General features: G+C 54.9%; 1 protein-coding gene across 1 annotated transcript; it reads left to right on the forward strand.

Moving 5' to 3' along the window:
* Positions 1-4,101: 4,101 nt before the first annotated feature.
* LOC148055506 (protocadherin alpha-3-like) lies at positions 4,102-10,574 on the forward strand. The gene is made up of 2 exons (XM_087759940.1): positions 4,102-6,579; positions 10,491-10,574. Exons 1-2 carry the CDS (start codon positions 4,102-4,104, stop codon positions 10,572-10,574), a joined length of 2,562 nt encoding a protein of 853 aa, XP_087616066.1.
* The last annotated feature ends 2,595 nt before the right edge of the window (positions 10,575-13,169 follow it).

A 13,169-nucleotide genomic window follows, 5' to 3' on the forward strand; every position in this document is an offset into this window, starting at 1 on the left:
TTACTATGCAGCAACCCCAGAAATTTCTGATCATGTTAAGGGAAAATGTCCTCTAAAACCAATTCTCCTATCCTGAAAAGGTGTCTTTTCTGAAGAAGCAACCAGTGGTGCTACAGGTAAGTTGCTTGTACCTAAAGTGGATGTGTTTGAGAGACAGATGTACTTTTGTTCCTGTTTAGTCGAGGTATCTTCATGCTGGATCGACCGACTGTTGCCTGGATTGTAATGCCTGTAGGACTGGAGCATCAAAGCACGACTGCCTGCTGTTGTTCTTTTCCTGCTGCTTCCAGGCACAGCGTGAGTGGGTGGCAGCAAGGACAGATGGAGGAGGGAGCACAATCTGTTTCACGGGATGGGTGTGCTGGGAGTCAAGGGGGTGTTCTGAGTGAAAATGTTGTGGTGTTACCCTCATGGCTTTTGTTTGGCTGTGTGACCGGTGGATCATGCAAACGAGCGAGAGGTATTCTGTGGGGACTAATGCCCCTGTGTTGTTCTAGCAGTGCATGCCTCCCATGAAAGCCTTTATGGAGGATTGTCATGCTGGTCTGTGATGGGTTTGATTTCCCTTAAGAAAGACTCCCCCGAGTTGTTTGGACTCTTTGTAGCCTGCTTGCGCAGATGTCCAAGTAGCTGGGGCTTGGGCTTGTGTTTTGGAGGGTGGTGGATTCTGTTCTGGTGTAGCAGAGATGTTCTTTGCCATATGATTGCCTTGCTGTGTTATTTGTTGGGTCCTTGGGAGGACTGGAGGCTGAAGAGTGTGGTCTTCTTCCAGAAGGAGAGGGTTGGGGAGGTGGACAGGGGCAGTCTGTCTGTCTTGGGTAAGCCAGAGGAAAGCAGGAAGGTTTTTACTCATCTGGAGGGATGGAAGGTGGGAGGGACGAGGAATGAGAGCTCTTTGCAGAGGGCATGTCCGTGCTTCATGTCGAGCATGTTGTAGACATGTAGAGAATCTTTTGGTAAAGGGGAAAAAGCAAAGAAGAGACAAGGATGGAAGCAGAAGAGAAGGGAAGACAAGGGTAGGTGAGTGCAGAGCAAATCAAAAAAGGAAGCGAAGGGCAAGAAGTAAGAAAGAAAAAAAGATGACAGGAAGAGAAAGGAAGAGATGAAAGAAAAAGGAAAGAAGCAGCAAAGAAGCAGGAAATAAAAAGAGGAAGGAACGAAAGGGGAAGGAAGATGGAAAAGAAGGACTGTATTCAAGGAAGACACACGCACGTCTATGGGTCTGGATGGGATCCACGCAAAGGTACTGAGGGAGCTGGCGGAAGTGCTCACCAAGCCACTTTCCATCATTTACAAGCAGTCCTGTCTAACCAGGGAGGTCCCAGTTGAGTGGAGGTTAGCAGATGTGATGCCCATCTACAGGGAGAGCCAGAAGGATGATCTGGGGAACTGCAGGCCTGTCAGTCTGACCTTGGTGCCAGGGAAGGTTATGGAACAGATCATCCTGAATGCCATCACGTGGCACATATGGGACAGCCAAGTGATCAAGCCCGGGCAGCATGGGTTTATGAAAGGCAGGTCCTGCTTGACCAACCTGAACTCCTTCTAGGACAAGGTGACCCACTTAGTGGATGAGGAAAAGACTGTGGATGTTGTCTACCTGGACTTTATTAAGGCCTTTGCCACTGTTTCCCACAGCATTCTCCTGGAGGAACTGGCTGCTCATGGCTCGGACGGGCGTAGTCTTCTTTGGGTGAAAAACTGGCTGGATGGCCGGGCACAAAGAGTGGTGGTGAATGAAGTTAAATCCAGTTGGTGGCTGGTCACAAGTGATGTTCCCCAGGGCTCAGTATGGGGGCCAGTTCTGTTTAATATCTTTATCACTGATCTGGATGAGTGGATCGAGTGCACCCTCAGTAAGTTTGCAGACAACACTGGGCGGGAGTGTTGATCTGCTTGAGGGCAGGAAGGCTCTACAGAGGGATTTGAATAGGGTGGATTGATGGGCCGAGGCCAACTGTATGAGGTTCAACAAGACTAAGTGCTGGGTCCTGCACTTGGGTCACAACAACCCCATGGCATGCTATAGGCTTGGGGAAGAGTGGCTGGAGAGCTGCCTGGTGGAAAAGGGCCTGGGGGTGTTGGTCAACAGCCGGCTGAATGTGAGCCAGCAACGTGCCCAGGTGGCCAAGAGGGCCAATAGCATCCTGGCTTGTATCAGGAATAGTGTGGCCAGCATGGCTAGGAAAGTGATCATCCCTTTGTGTTCGGCACTGGTGAAACCACACCTTGAATCCTGTGTTCAGTTTTGGGCCCGTCACTACAAGACAGACGTTGAGGTGCTGGAGCATGTTCAAAGAAGGGTAATGAAGCTGGTGAAGGGTCTAGAGCACAAGTCTTAGGAGGAGTGGCTGAGGGAAGTGGGGTTGTTTAGCCTGGAGAAAAGGAGGCTGAGGGGAGACCTTATCGCTCTCTACAACTGAGCTGAAAAGGAGGTTGTAGTGAGGTGGGTGTTGGTCTCTTTTCCTAAGTAAGAAGCAAAAGGACAAGAAGAACTGGCCTCAAGCTGTGCCAGGGGAGGTTTAGATTGGATATTGGGAAAAATTTCTTCACGGAAAGGGTAGTGAGGCCCTGGAAGAGGCTGCCCAGGGAAGTGGTGGCGTCCCCATGTGTGGCGGTATTTGGAAGATGTGTAGATGTGGTGCTTAGGGACATGTTTTAGTGGTGGACTTGGCAGTGCTAGGTTAACGGTTGGGCTTGATCATCTTAAAGGTTTTTTCCAACCTAAACGATTCTATATTCTATGATTCTATGAAAAAGCAAGGAAGGAGGGAATAAAGAAGGACGAGAAAAGAAGGAAGGGACCATAGAGGCGATAACCAGGATGCACTGATGTTATCTGTACATGCTGAATGGAGTTGAGGATTTCAGCATCCTCGGTACCGTGCAAGGCTTGATGAAAAGTAGTGAGGAAGAGGAATGAGAGGTCTTGCCAGAGGGCATGTCCGTGCTTCGTGATGAGAGTGAGGTAGTGATACAGAAAAGATGTTGGTAAAGGAGACAAGGAAGAGGCAAAGAGGGTGGCAGAAGGGGAGGGAAGGACAGGGAACAGAGGAGACGGAGGAAGAGGAGAAAGCAGAGAAGGAAGGAAGGAAGAAATAACAGTGAGAAAGAAAAGCTAGCAAGAACGAAGCGAGCAGTAGAGACGAAGAGGATAAAGAAAAGAAACGATAAATGAGTATCCTAGCATGCACGGATGCTATGACTGTTCACAGAGAGGTGTTGAGGGAGAGAAAGGAAGAAAGAATAGGAAGAAAGGGAGAAAGGAAGAAAGAATAGGAAGGAAGGAACGAATGAAGGAAGGCAAAAAGGAACGAGTGAATGAACGGACGATAGACGAGATTACGAGAACACACCGACCTTACCTCTAGACGCAGAACGGAGTTGGTCCCTAACAGCCTCCCCCGTGGTCAGAGCACCGCGCTCCGGCGCTGATGGCCCGTAATTAGCGCTGATGGCTCCATCTGTGATGGTCGCCGCCGCAGCGTTGGAGGCGAGTGGTGAGCTGGGAGCGGGGGTAAAGCAGAGAGAAGGGTGGAAAGCGAAGGGAAAGGGGAGGGAAGACTCGGGGACGGCAGGGCAAGAAGGAAACGGAGATGGAAGAGAAGAATGAAGAAGGAGAAGGAGGAAAAAGAAGAAAGCCGAGGGAGAAGAAGGAAGAGAAGACAGCAGAAAAAGAAGAAAAAGAAAAAGAGAAGGAAAGAAAGGAAGAAGGATAGAAACGACTAAGAAGAGGGAACTGAATGAAGAAAGAAGGAGAAAAGAAGGAAGAGAAAGGGAGAAGGGAAGGGCAAAGGAGGGAGGAAAAAGAAAGAAGCAAACGAAAGAGGGAAACGTAAGGAAGAGGCGGCAGAGGAGATGACCGTGACGGGGCCGGAGTGGCGGGCGATGGTGGGGAGCGTGTGCGGCGGCGGAGCAGCACACGGTGTCGCTGCAGGCTCAGAAACGTCGGCGGAGCGGCGAGGCGGGTCCGCCCCGGTGCGGCGGAGAGCCCGGCTGTGAGCGCGGGGGGCGGCGCGGGGCGGGCAGGAGAGGCGGTGCGTCCGTGCGGCGGCGGGGAGCCGTGCGGGGCCCGGGCGGGCGGCGGCGGCGGCGGCGGCGATGGGCGCGTGGTGGGTGCCCGTGGTGCGGGTGCTGGTGCTGCAGGCGGCGTGGGCGCTGGGCGGCGGGCAGGTGCGGTACTCGGTGCCGGAGGAGGCGGAAGCCGGGACGGTGGTGGGGCGGCTGGCGCAGGACCTGGGCCTGGAGGCGGGCGATGCGGAGGCGCGGCGGCTGCGGCTGGTGTCGCAGGGCCGTCGGGCGAGCGTGGAGGTGAGCGGGGCGAGCGGGGCGCTGGTGGTGAGCTCGCGGCTGGACCGGGAGGAGCTGTGCGGGAAGAGCGCGCCGTGCGCCCTGCGGCTGGAGGTGCTGGTGGAGCGGCCGCTGCGCGTCTTCCACGTGGAGCTGGAGGTCACCGACATCAACGACAACGCCCCGCTCTTCCCCGCCGCCCGGAAAAACCTCAGCATCGCGGAACTGTCGCTACCGGGGTCTCGGTTCCCGCTGGAGGGCGCGTCGGATGCAGATATCGGAGCCAACGCGCAGCTCTCCTATGCGCTCAGCCCCAGCGAGCACTTCTCTCTGGATTTGCAGCGGAGTGAAGAATACCGAGAATCACTGTTTCTGGTGCTGAGGAAATCTCTGGACCGCGAGACGGTTCCTGTGCACCGTTTGTTGCTGACGGCGAGTGACGGTGGCCGGCCGTCGCTGTCGGGCACGATGGAGCTGGTGATCTCGGTGCTGGACGCGAACGACAACGCGCCCCAGTTCAACCAGTCGGTGTATAAAGTGCAGCTGCCGGAGAGCGCTGCAGAGGGGACGCTGGTGGCGCGGGTGAACGCCACGGATCCGGACGAGGGAAGCAATGGCGAAATGACGTTCACTGCGAGCAATACTTTTCCTCCAAAGGGATTAAACCTCTTCATTTTAGATTCGAAGACGGGGGAGATCCGACTCACGGGCGCCCTAGACTTTGAAGAAGTCCGTTCATACGAGATACAAATCGAAGGGACAGATAAGGGGACGCCCCCGCTGTCGGGTCACTGCAAGGTGGTGGTGGAGGTGGTGGACGTGAACGACAACGCGCCGGAGGTGTGGGTGACGTCGCTGTCGGTGCCGGTGCCGGAGGACGCGGCGGTGGGGACGGTGGTGGCGCTGCTGAGCGTGTCGGACCGGGACTCGGGGGCGAACGGGCGGGTGCGGTGCGCGGTGTGGCCGGCGGCGCCGTTCGGTCTGGTGGCGACGTTCGCGGGCTCGTACTCGCTGGTGCTGCGGGAGGCGCTGGACCGGGAGCGCGTGTCGGAGTACGAGGTGGAGGTGCGGGCGGAGGACGGCGGGGCGCCGCCGCTGCGCGCCAGCCGCGGGGTGCGGGTGCCGGTGTCGGACGTGAACGACAACGCGCCGGCGTTCGCGCAGGCCGTGTACACGGTGCTGGCGCGGGAGAACAACGCGGCGGGCGCGGAGCTGGCGCGGCTGTGGGCGCGGGACCCGGACGAGGCGGGCAACGGGCGCGTGAGCTACTCGGTGGCGGAGGGCGGCGGCGGGGGCGCGGCGGCGGGCGGGGGGTGGCGGCCGGCGTCGAGCTACGTGGCGGTGGACGCGGAGAGCGGGCGGCTGTGGGCGCTGCAGCCCCTGGACTACGAGGAGGTGCAGGTGCTGCAGTTCGAGGTGCGTGCGGTGGACGCGGGGGAGCCGGCGCTGTGCGGCAACGCCACGGTGCAGCTCTTCGTGGTGGACGAGAACGACAACGCGCCGGCGCTGCTGCCGCCTGCGGGCGGCGGGCCGGGGCCCGGGGCGGCGGGCTCGGCGGCGGCGGGGCCGGGCTCGGGGGCGCTGTGGGCGTGGGCGGCGTGGGGGGCGCCGGCGGGGCAGGTGGTGGCGAAGATCCGCGCGGTGGACGCGGACGCGGGCTACAACGCGTGGCTGCGCTACGAGCTGTGGGAGCCGCGGGGGAAGGGCCCGTTCCGCGTGGGGCTGTACAGCGGCGAGGTGAGCACGGCGCGGGCGCTGGAGGAGGCGGACGGCCCGCGGCAGAGGCTGGTGATCGTGGTGCGGGACCACGGGGAGCCGTCGCGCTCGGCCACGGCCACGCTGAGCGTGTCGCTGGTGGAGGGCGCCGAGGCGGCGCTGGCGGCCGCGGGCTCCTCGTCGTCGTCGTCGTCGCCGGGGGCGGGGGCGGGGCTGCGTCCGGCGTCGGGCGCGGAGGGCGGCGCGGCGGCGGCGGCGGCGGCGGCGGCGACGAACGTGTGGCTGGTGGTGGCCATCTGCGCGGTGTCGAGCGTGTTCGTGCTGGCGGTGGTGCTGTACGGGGCGTCGCGGTGGTCGCCGCGGGCGGGCGTGCTGTCGGGGCCCGGGCCGGCGACGCTGGTGTGCGCCAGCGAAGTGGGGAGCTGGTCGTACTCGCAGCGCCAGAGCCGGAGCCTGTGCGTGGCGGACGGCGCGGGCAAGAGCGACCTGATGGTTTTCAGCCCCAACTTCCCGCCGCCGCCGGGCGCCGCGGCGAAGGAGACGCAGCCGGAGCCGCCCGCTCTCCTGGACACGGTCAGTGGCCCTCCCTTTCTCGCCTCTCGCCCCCTCCTCCCCCTTCTCTCCGCTCTCGCCCTGCTCGCCCTGCTCGCCGTCGCCCTGGGGAGGCGCTGTTGGGAGGCGGGCTGGGCGCCCGGGGCCTGGGGGCGGTGGGTGCTTGGCGGGTGCTTAAGGCTGTTACTGGGACCTTTGCATCTGCCCTCGCGTCCTTGCCGGAGCGCCTCGGCTCTTGTTTTTTGGGGGGGAGAAAAAGGATGGGTATTGCCACCCCCAGCAGCGGTTACTGTCCGCAGCTGAGGGTTGCTGTTCTGGGTGTGAGTTGAATAAAATCACTGCAGATTGCGACGAGAGGTTGCAGAACACCAGCTTTGCAGATGCTGTTGCTTGCTGGTGTGTAGCGTTTCCACCCGAGCTTGCTGAAGGAGTGCAGGACACGCAGGCTGTGGTGGTGATCGTCCTCCCCATGCACAGGAATTATTTCCTGCCTTGTTACCGTTTCTGAGTGCTGACTGTGCTGGTATCAGATGTGGTTTCCTGTGGAAAACTCTGTCCTCCTCTTTGATTCTCCTCTGCAAGAGACATGATGGAAGGTGACAATTGGGACTCCAGGGATTTCTCTCCCCGTGGTCTCATTTCTTTCATTCTAATTCATTCTAATTCATTCTAATTCTAATTCATTATGAAAGCAGAGAAGACAACACAGAACTTTCCCATGTTCTTTTCCAAGTATGTTGTTACTGTAGTTCGTAGTATCAAGTGTTCAGGGAGAGGAGTGTGACCCAAAGTAGGTGTCAGAAATGGGGATTTTCTTCCCCCCTACCCGCGCTTCCCCCCAAGCCATCTTCTAGGCTTCCATTCCTGGCTGGAGAAATGACGTGATGGGATGTATGCTGGGCCTGTTTTGATAGTCTTTCAGTAGTTGTATCAGCATTGACAGCCTTATGGCAGCCCCGGAAACCTTCTTTTTAAAAAACCCCAAATTGTCCTGCACTTTAGATCTCATCCATGACAGTTGCTGTGGTCATCAACATTTGGGTTGTTCTCTCACAGACGGAAATCAATGCCCATCGCCATTAGAGCTATCCTGACACCATCTCCACAAATAGGTGTGTAACGTTGCAGGTGAGTAACGCAGCTGCCAGCTGTGTAACATTTCCATCTGAGATAGCTGAAGCATTGCAAAACATGAAGGGCCAACTACGGAGAGTCTGCTCAACACAGTGCATATGATACCATCTGTATGTTTCTTATGGTGCTCTCATTGCTGGGAATGGTCTGCAAGAGCTGGCGTGAGCCCTGAGGTGGGAAAGGGAACTGTGGCATGTCACAGAGGTGAATGTGGCAGTGTCACTGAGTAGGGCCTGGCCATGTCCTGATGTGAATGTTGACCTTGAGCAGTGGGAAGACTTGTCTGAGGGAGGTAGAAATCCTTGGGTAGATCATGGGCCATGTTGTAAGAAAAGAAGGATGGGAGATGATGTGCTTGCCTTGGGAATGCATGTTGCAGAGTGGGGAATGGCGGGTGCCTAGAGGAAAGCATGAGGCAGGATGGGCAGAGAGTGTTCTTTTGCAGGATCCTTCCTAGGCTCCCAAGGGTCTGGAGCTGGAGGCCTTCTGGATGTTGAGATAGGGTGTGGTATTGAAACGCCCACAGTGTCTTTTGAGGTTATGAATATCTCCCACCAGAGACAGTCCCTTGTGCTGCTGCCTGCCTGATGTAAGGAATGTGTTGGTAAGAGGGGGTGAGGTGCAGACTGCTGAATAGTGTCTGATGAACCTTTTTGCTCCTGTCTAGGGAAAGGTGTTGTGGGAGGGTAGTGCTTCAATCTGCTGTCCCTGTGTAGTGGTGGGCATCTGTAGCAGCTTCCACAGCCATTGATGTTGCCATGATGTTTCCTTCATCCTCCTTAGGCAGGATTTGTAAGGGGCCAGGAGGAGGTGGGTGTCATCTTTGTGCTCTTGACTTCCCCTCCTTGTGCACTTGCACAGTCGGCCGCAGTACAGATGCTGTGCCTGCTTGTCATGCTTTACTCATTTGGTTTCATGCACGTACACACCAAACCCTCCAGCCCAGCCCAGCTCTGGTTTTCCATGGTACCAATTCTCTCGCCCAGTTAATATCGTGATTGTGCTTACATTTCAGCATTTAGTGGTGTTCTGTCGAAGAATGAAATCTGTGCGGAGCAGGATGCGAGCGGTCACAGCTCTAGTGACAGAATGCTTACGAACTCTACTGTGCAGCTGTGTGGTGTTTCCATCTGAGATTGCTGCAAAGGGAAGAGCACTGAGGGTGAAGTTCACGCAGGTGGGAAGAGCCTGCCAGACGCTGTGTGGCTTTGCAGCCTTCCATATGTTCTTTGTGCAAATGATGAGGGAAGGTGAGGATGCGCGAGGACCTGGGTCGTGCTCAGTGCAGGGTTTTAATGCTGGGGCATGTTGTTGGGGTTGAGCACTGTCTGGGTATTGTGGCAGTGATCCTGCTTGTGGTACCGAGTAGGGCCTGGGCATGTGTGTCAAGGGGAGGGTGAGTTTGATTGGGGAAGAGTCTTGTCTGATGGAAACGGCGATGTCGAACACGCAGGGCTGCTTGCCTGGGATCCTCTCAGGACGTTCAGAAGTTGTGCATATCCTCACGCTCTTGTGTTCTCCATGGTACTACTGCTAGTGAAGATCACTGCCATATGTGTCTTAAGGCACTTGTTTTGGATGTGGAATGTTGTTGGTCAAGCAGAAGCTTTTTGAAATTTGGTCATGCTGTGAGCCTTCTTTGAGCCTTCCTTGTTCTTCTCTGTGATCTGGGTCTTGGTAGGGAGGGGAAGAAGTGGTCTCCGTATTCAGGCTGTTGGCAAAGCTTGCGTTTCAATAGAGTGGGATGGGATCCTTTGGTTTTCTTTTCTCCTCTCACCAAACTTGCCCACCCTTTTTGTTTTGTTTTGTTTTTTTTTTTTTTCCTCTCTCACATTGGCAATGTGTTGTTAACAGTGGATGATGTAGACTGCTGAATTTTGGCATCTGTCAGGTGTCAGACGTTTCTGGGGGTTTCCCATGATTGTGTGGGAAGGTTTTTTCATTCTCCTGAGCTGAGGCTGATGTTGAGAGAGTGTCCTTAGCTTTCAAGCCTCCCTTCTGCTTCCCCTTTGGTAGAAGTGCCTAAGGGAGCACTACACACTGTGCAGGGTTTTCAAGGCTTTTGCGGATCCTGAGTAATGTTTTTCTATCTAGTATCCCCCGAAATCTGTCATCATGTTAAGGGACAATGTCCCTTAAAACCAATTCTGCTGTTCTGGAAGTTATTCTTTTTCAGAAGACGACACCAGTGATGCTACAGGTAAGTCACACATTAAAGAGGGTGTGTTTGAGAGGCTGATGAACTTTTGTTCCTGTTCAATTGCGGCATCTTCATGTTGAATCGACCGCCTGTTGCCTGGATTGTAATGCCTGTAGGTGTGGAGCAGCAAAGCTCCACTGCCTGCTGTTGTTGCTTCCCTGCTGCTTGCAGGCGCAGGGTGAGCAGGTGGCAGCAAGGACAGAGGGAGGAGGGACCGCAGTCCATTTCTTTGAGTGGTTGTGTTGGGCATCGAGGAGATGTTCTCAGTGAAAATGTCATGGTCTTACCTTGATGGCTTTTGTTTGGCTGTGTGATGCGTGGATCACACTAAGGAAGGAGAGGTATTCCATGGGGACTAAATCCCTTGGGTAACAGGGTTCTTGCGGCACTGTTTGTGCTTGCGATTCAGCGTGCAGGTGAAACTGAGTCAGGAAGACTAGCTCTTCCTCAAGGTGTATGAAGAGTGCTCAGGAGCTGTGGTTGCCCCCTGCTTTTTCAGCCTTCATGGAGGATTGTTGTGCTGGTCTGTGATGGGTTTGAGCTCGCGAATGAGAGAGTCCCCTGTGTTGTTTGGACTCTTTGGAGCCTGTTTGCACAGATGTCCAAGTACCTGGGGCTTGGGCTCGTGTTTCGCTTCAAGCTGGCCAGCACTGTGAAGGACAACCAGAAGGGGCACTTTTAAATATGTTAACAGCAAAAGGAGGGTCAGAGAGAACATTGGTGTGTTACTTGATGAGGTTGGCCACCTCGCAAAGAGGGATGTAGACAAAGCAGAGATGTTTAGTGCCTTCTTTGCCTCTGCCTTTAACACCGATGATGGGCCCTGGGACCGCCGGAGCCCTGTGTTGGAAGAGCGTGACTGGGGGGATGCTGAACTCCCAGCCAACCCTGAACTCGTTTGAGACTTGGTGCTTCAGCTGGAGAGACTTGAGTCTATGGAGCCCAATGGGATTCATCCCAGGGTACTGAAAGAGCTGGCCGATGTTATTGCGGGACCTCTCTCCATTCTTTTTCAATGGTCTTGGGAGCCTGGAGAGGTGCCAGTCAACTGGAAGCTGGCAACTGTTGTTGCAATTTTCAGGAAGGGTAAGAAGGAAACCCCTTGTAATTAGAGGCGTGTCAGTCTCACTTCAGTGCCTGGTAACATTATGGGGAAGGTTATTCTGGGAGTTCCTGAAAACCACTTGAGGGAGACTGCAGTCCTTGGTCATAGCCAGCACGGGTTCACGAGGGGAAAGTCCTCTTTAACTGACTTAACTTCCCTTTATGACAAGGTCACCCATGTAGCTGAGCAAGGGAAGGCAGTAGATGTGGGGTTTTTTTGAATTTTAGCAAAGCTTTTGGTACTGTCTCTGACAGTATCCTTCTGGATGAAATGTCCAGCATACAGCTGTCATACTGCTTGTCGTAAGACGAGTCCATAATACGTTGGGAGAGCAATGGGTGACAGGTTGGGGTCAAAGAGTTACAGTAAATGGGGTTACATCAGGCTGGCGGCCAGTCACCAGCGGGGTTCTGCAGGGCTCGATTTTAGGGCCAGAGCTCTTTAATGTTTTTATAAATGATCTGGATGTGGGAGTCGAATGTACATTAAGTAAGTTTGCTGACGATACTGAACTAGGAGGAGCTGTGGACTCCCTCGAAGGTAGAGGGGCCTTAGAGAGAGATCTGGGTAGGCTAGAGAGCTGGGCAATCACCAGCCCAATGAAATTTAACAAGAGCAAGTGCTGGGTACTGCACCTGGGACGGGGTAATCCTGGTTGTACATAGAAATTGGTGGATGAGAGGCTGGAGAGCAGCTCTGTGGAAAGATAGCTGTGGGTTTGGGTTGATGGCAAGTTGAATATGAGTCAACAGTGTGCCCTGGCAGTCAAAGGGACCAACCGTGTCATGGGGTGCATCAAGCACAGCATAGGTAGCTGGTCGAGGGAGGTGATTGTCCCACTCTACACTGCAGTCGTGCGTCCCCACCTCGAGTACTATGTGCAGTTTTGGCGCTTGAATGTAACAAGAACATCAAACTATTAGAGTGTGTCCAGGGTGACCAAGATGGTGAAAGGTCTTGAGGAGAAGACTTACGTGGAGCGTCTGAGGTGACTTGGTGTGTTCAGCTTGGAGAAGAGAAGGCTGAGGGGTGACCTCATCGCAGTGTACAATTTCCTCAAGAGGGGCCGCAGAGGGGGAGGTGCTGATCTCCTGTCTCTGGTGACCAGCGATAGGACATGAGGAAACGGAATGAAGCTGCGTCAGGGGCAGTTCAGCTAGGACAGTAGGAAAAGGTTGTTCACTGAGAGGGTGGTCAGTCACTGGACCGGGCTCCCCAGGGCCGTGGTCACAGCACCAAGCCTGTCAGAGCTGAAGGAGTGGACTGCAAAACGGTTTCAAAATTTTGGCAGAACATGAGCCATTTTTTTACTATGCAGCAACCCCAGAAATTTCTGATCATGTTAAGGGAAAATGTCCTCTAAAACCAATTCTCCTATCCTGAAAAGGTGTCTTTTCTGAAGAAGCAACCAGTGGTGCTACAGGTAAGTTGCTCGTACCTAAAGTGGATGTGTTTGAGAGACAGATGTACTTTTGTTCCTGTTTAGTCGAGGTATCTTCATGCTGGATCGACCGACTGTTGCCTGGATTGTAATGCCTGTAGGACTGGAGCATCAAAGCACGACTGCCTGCTGTTGTTCTTTTCCTGCTGCTTCCAGGCACAGCGTGAGTGGGTGGCAGCAAGGACAGATGGAGGAGGGAGCACAATCTGTTTCACGGGATGGGTGTGCTGGGAGTCAAGGGGGTGTTCTGAGTGAAAATGTTGTGGTGTTACCCTCATGGCTTTTGTTTGGCTGTGTGACAGGTGGATCATGCAAACGAGCGAGAGGTATTCTGTGGGGACTAATGCCCCTGTGTTGTTCTAGCAGTGCATGCCTCCCATGAAAGCCTTTATGGAGGATTGTCATGCTGGTCTGTGATGGGTTTGATTTCCCTTAAGAAAGACTCCCCCGAGTTGTTTGGACTCTTTGTAGCCTGCTTGCGCAGATGTCCAAGTAGCTGGGGCTTGGGCTTGTGTTTTGGAGGGTGGTGGATTCTGTTCTGGTGTAGCAGAGATGTTCTTTGCCATATGATTGCCTTGCTGTGTTATTTGTTGGGTCCTTGGGAGGACTGGAGGCTGAAGAGTGTGGTCTTCTTCCAGAAGGAGAGGGTTGGGGAGGTGGACAGGGGCAGTCTGTCTGTCTTGGGTAAGCCAGAGGAAAGCAGGAAGGTTTTTACTCATCTGGAGGGATGG

This window comes from Nipponia nippon, unplaced genomic scaffold (assembly GCF_047370975.1).
Source record: "Nipponia nippon isolate SJK-2023a ecotype South Korea unplaced genomic scaffold, ASM4737097v1 scaffold_21, whole genome shotgun sequence".
Taxonomy (NCBI): Eukaryota; Metazoa; Chordata; class Aves; order Pelecaniformes; family Threskiornithidae; genus Nipponia; species Nipponia nippon.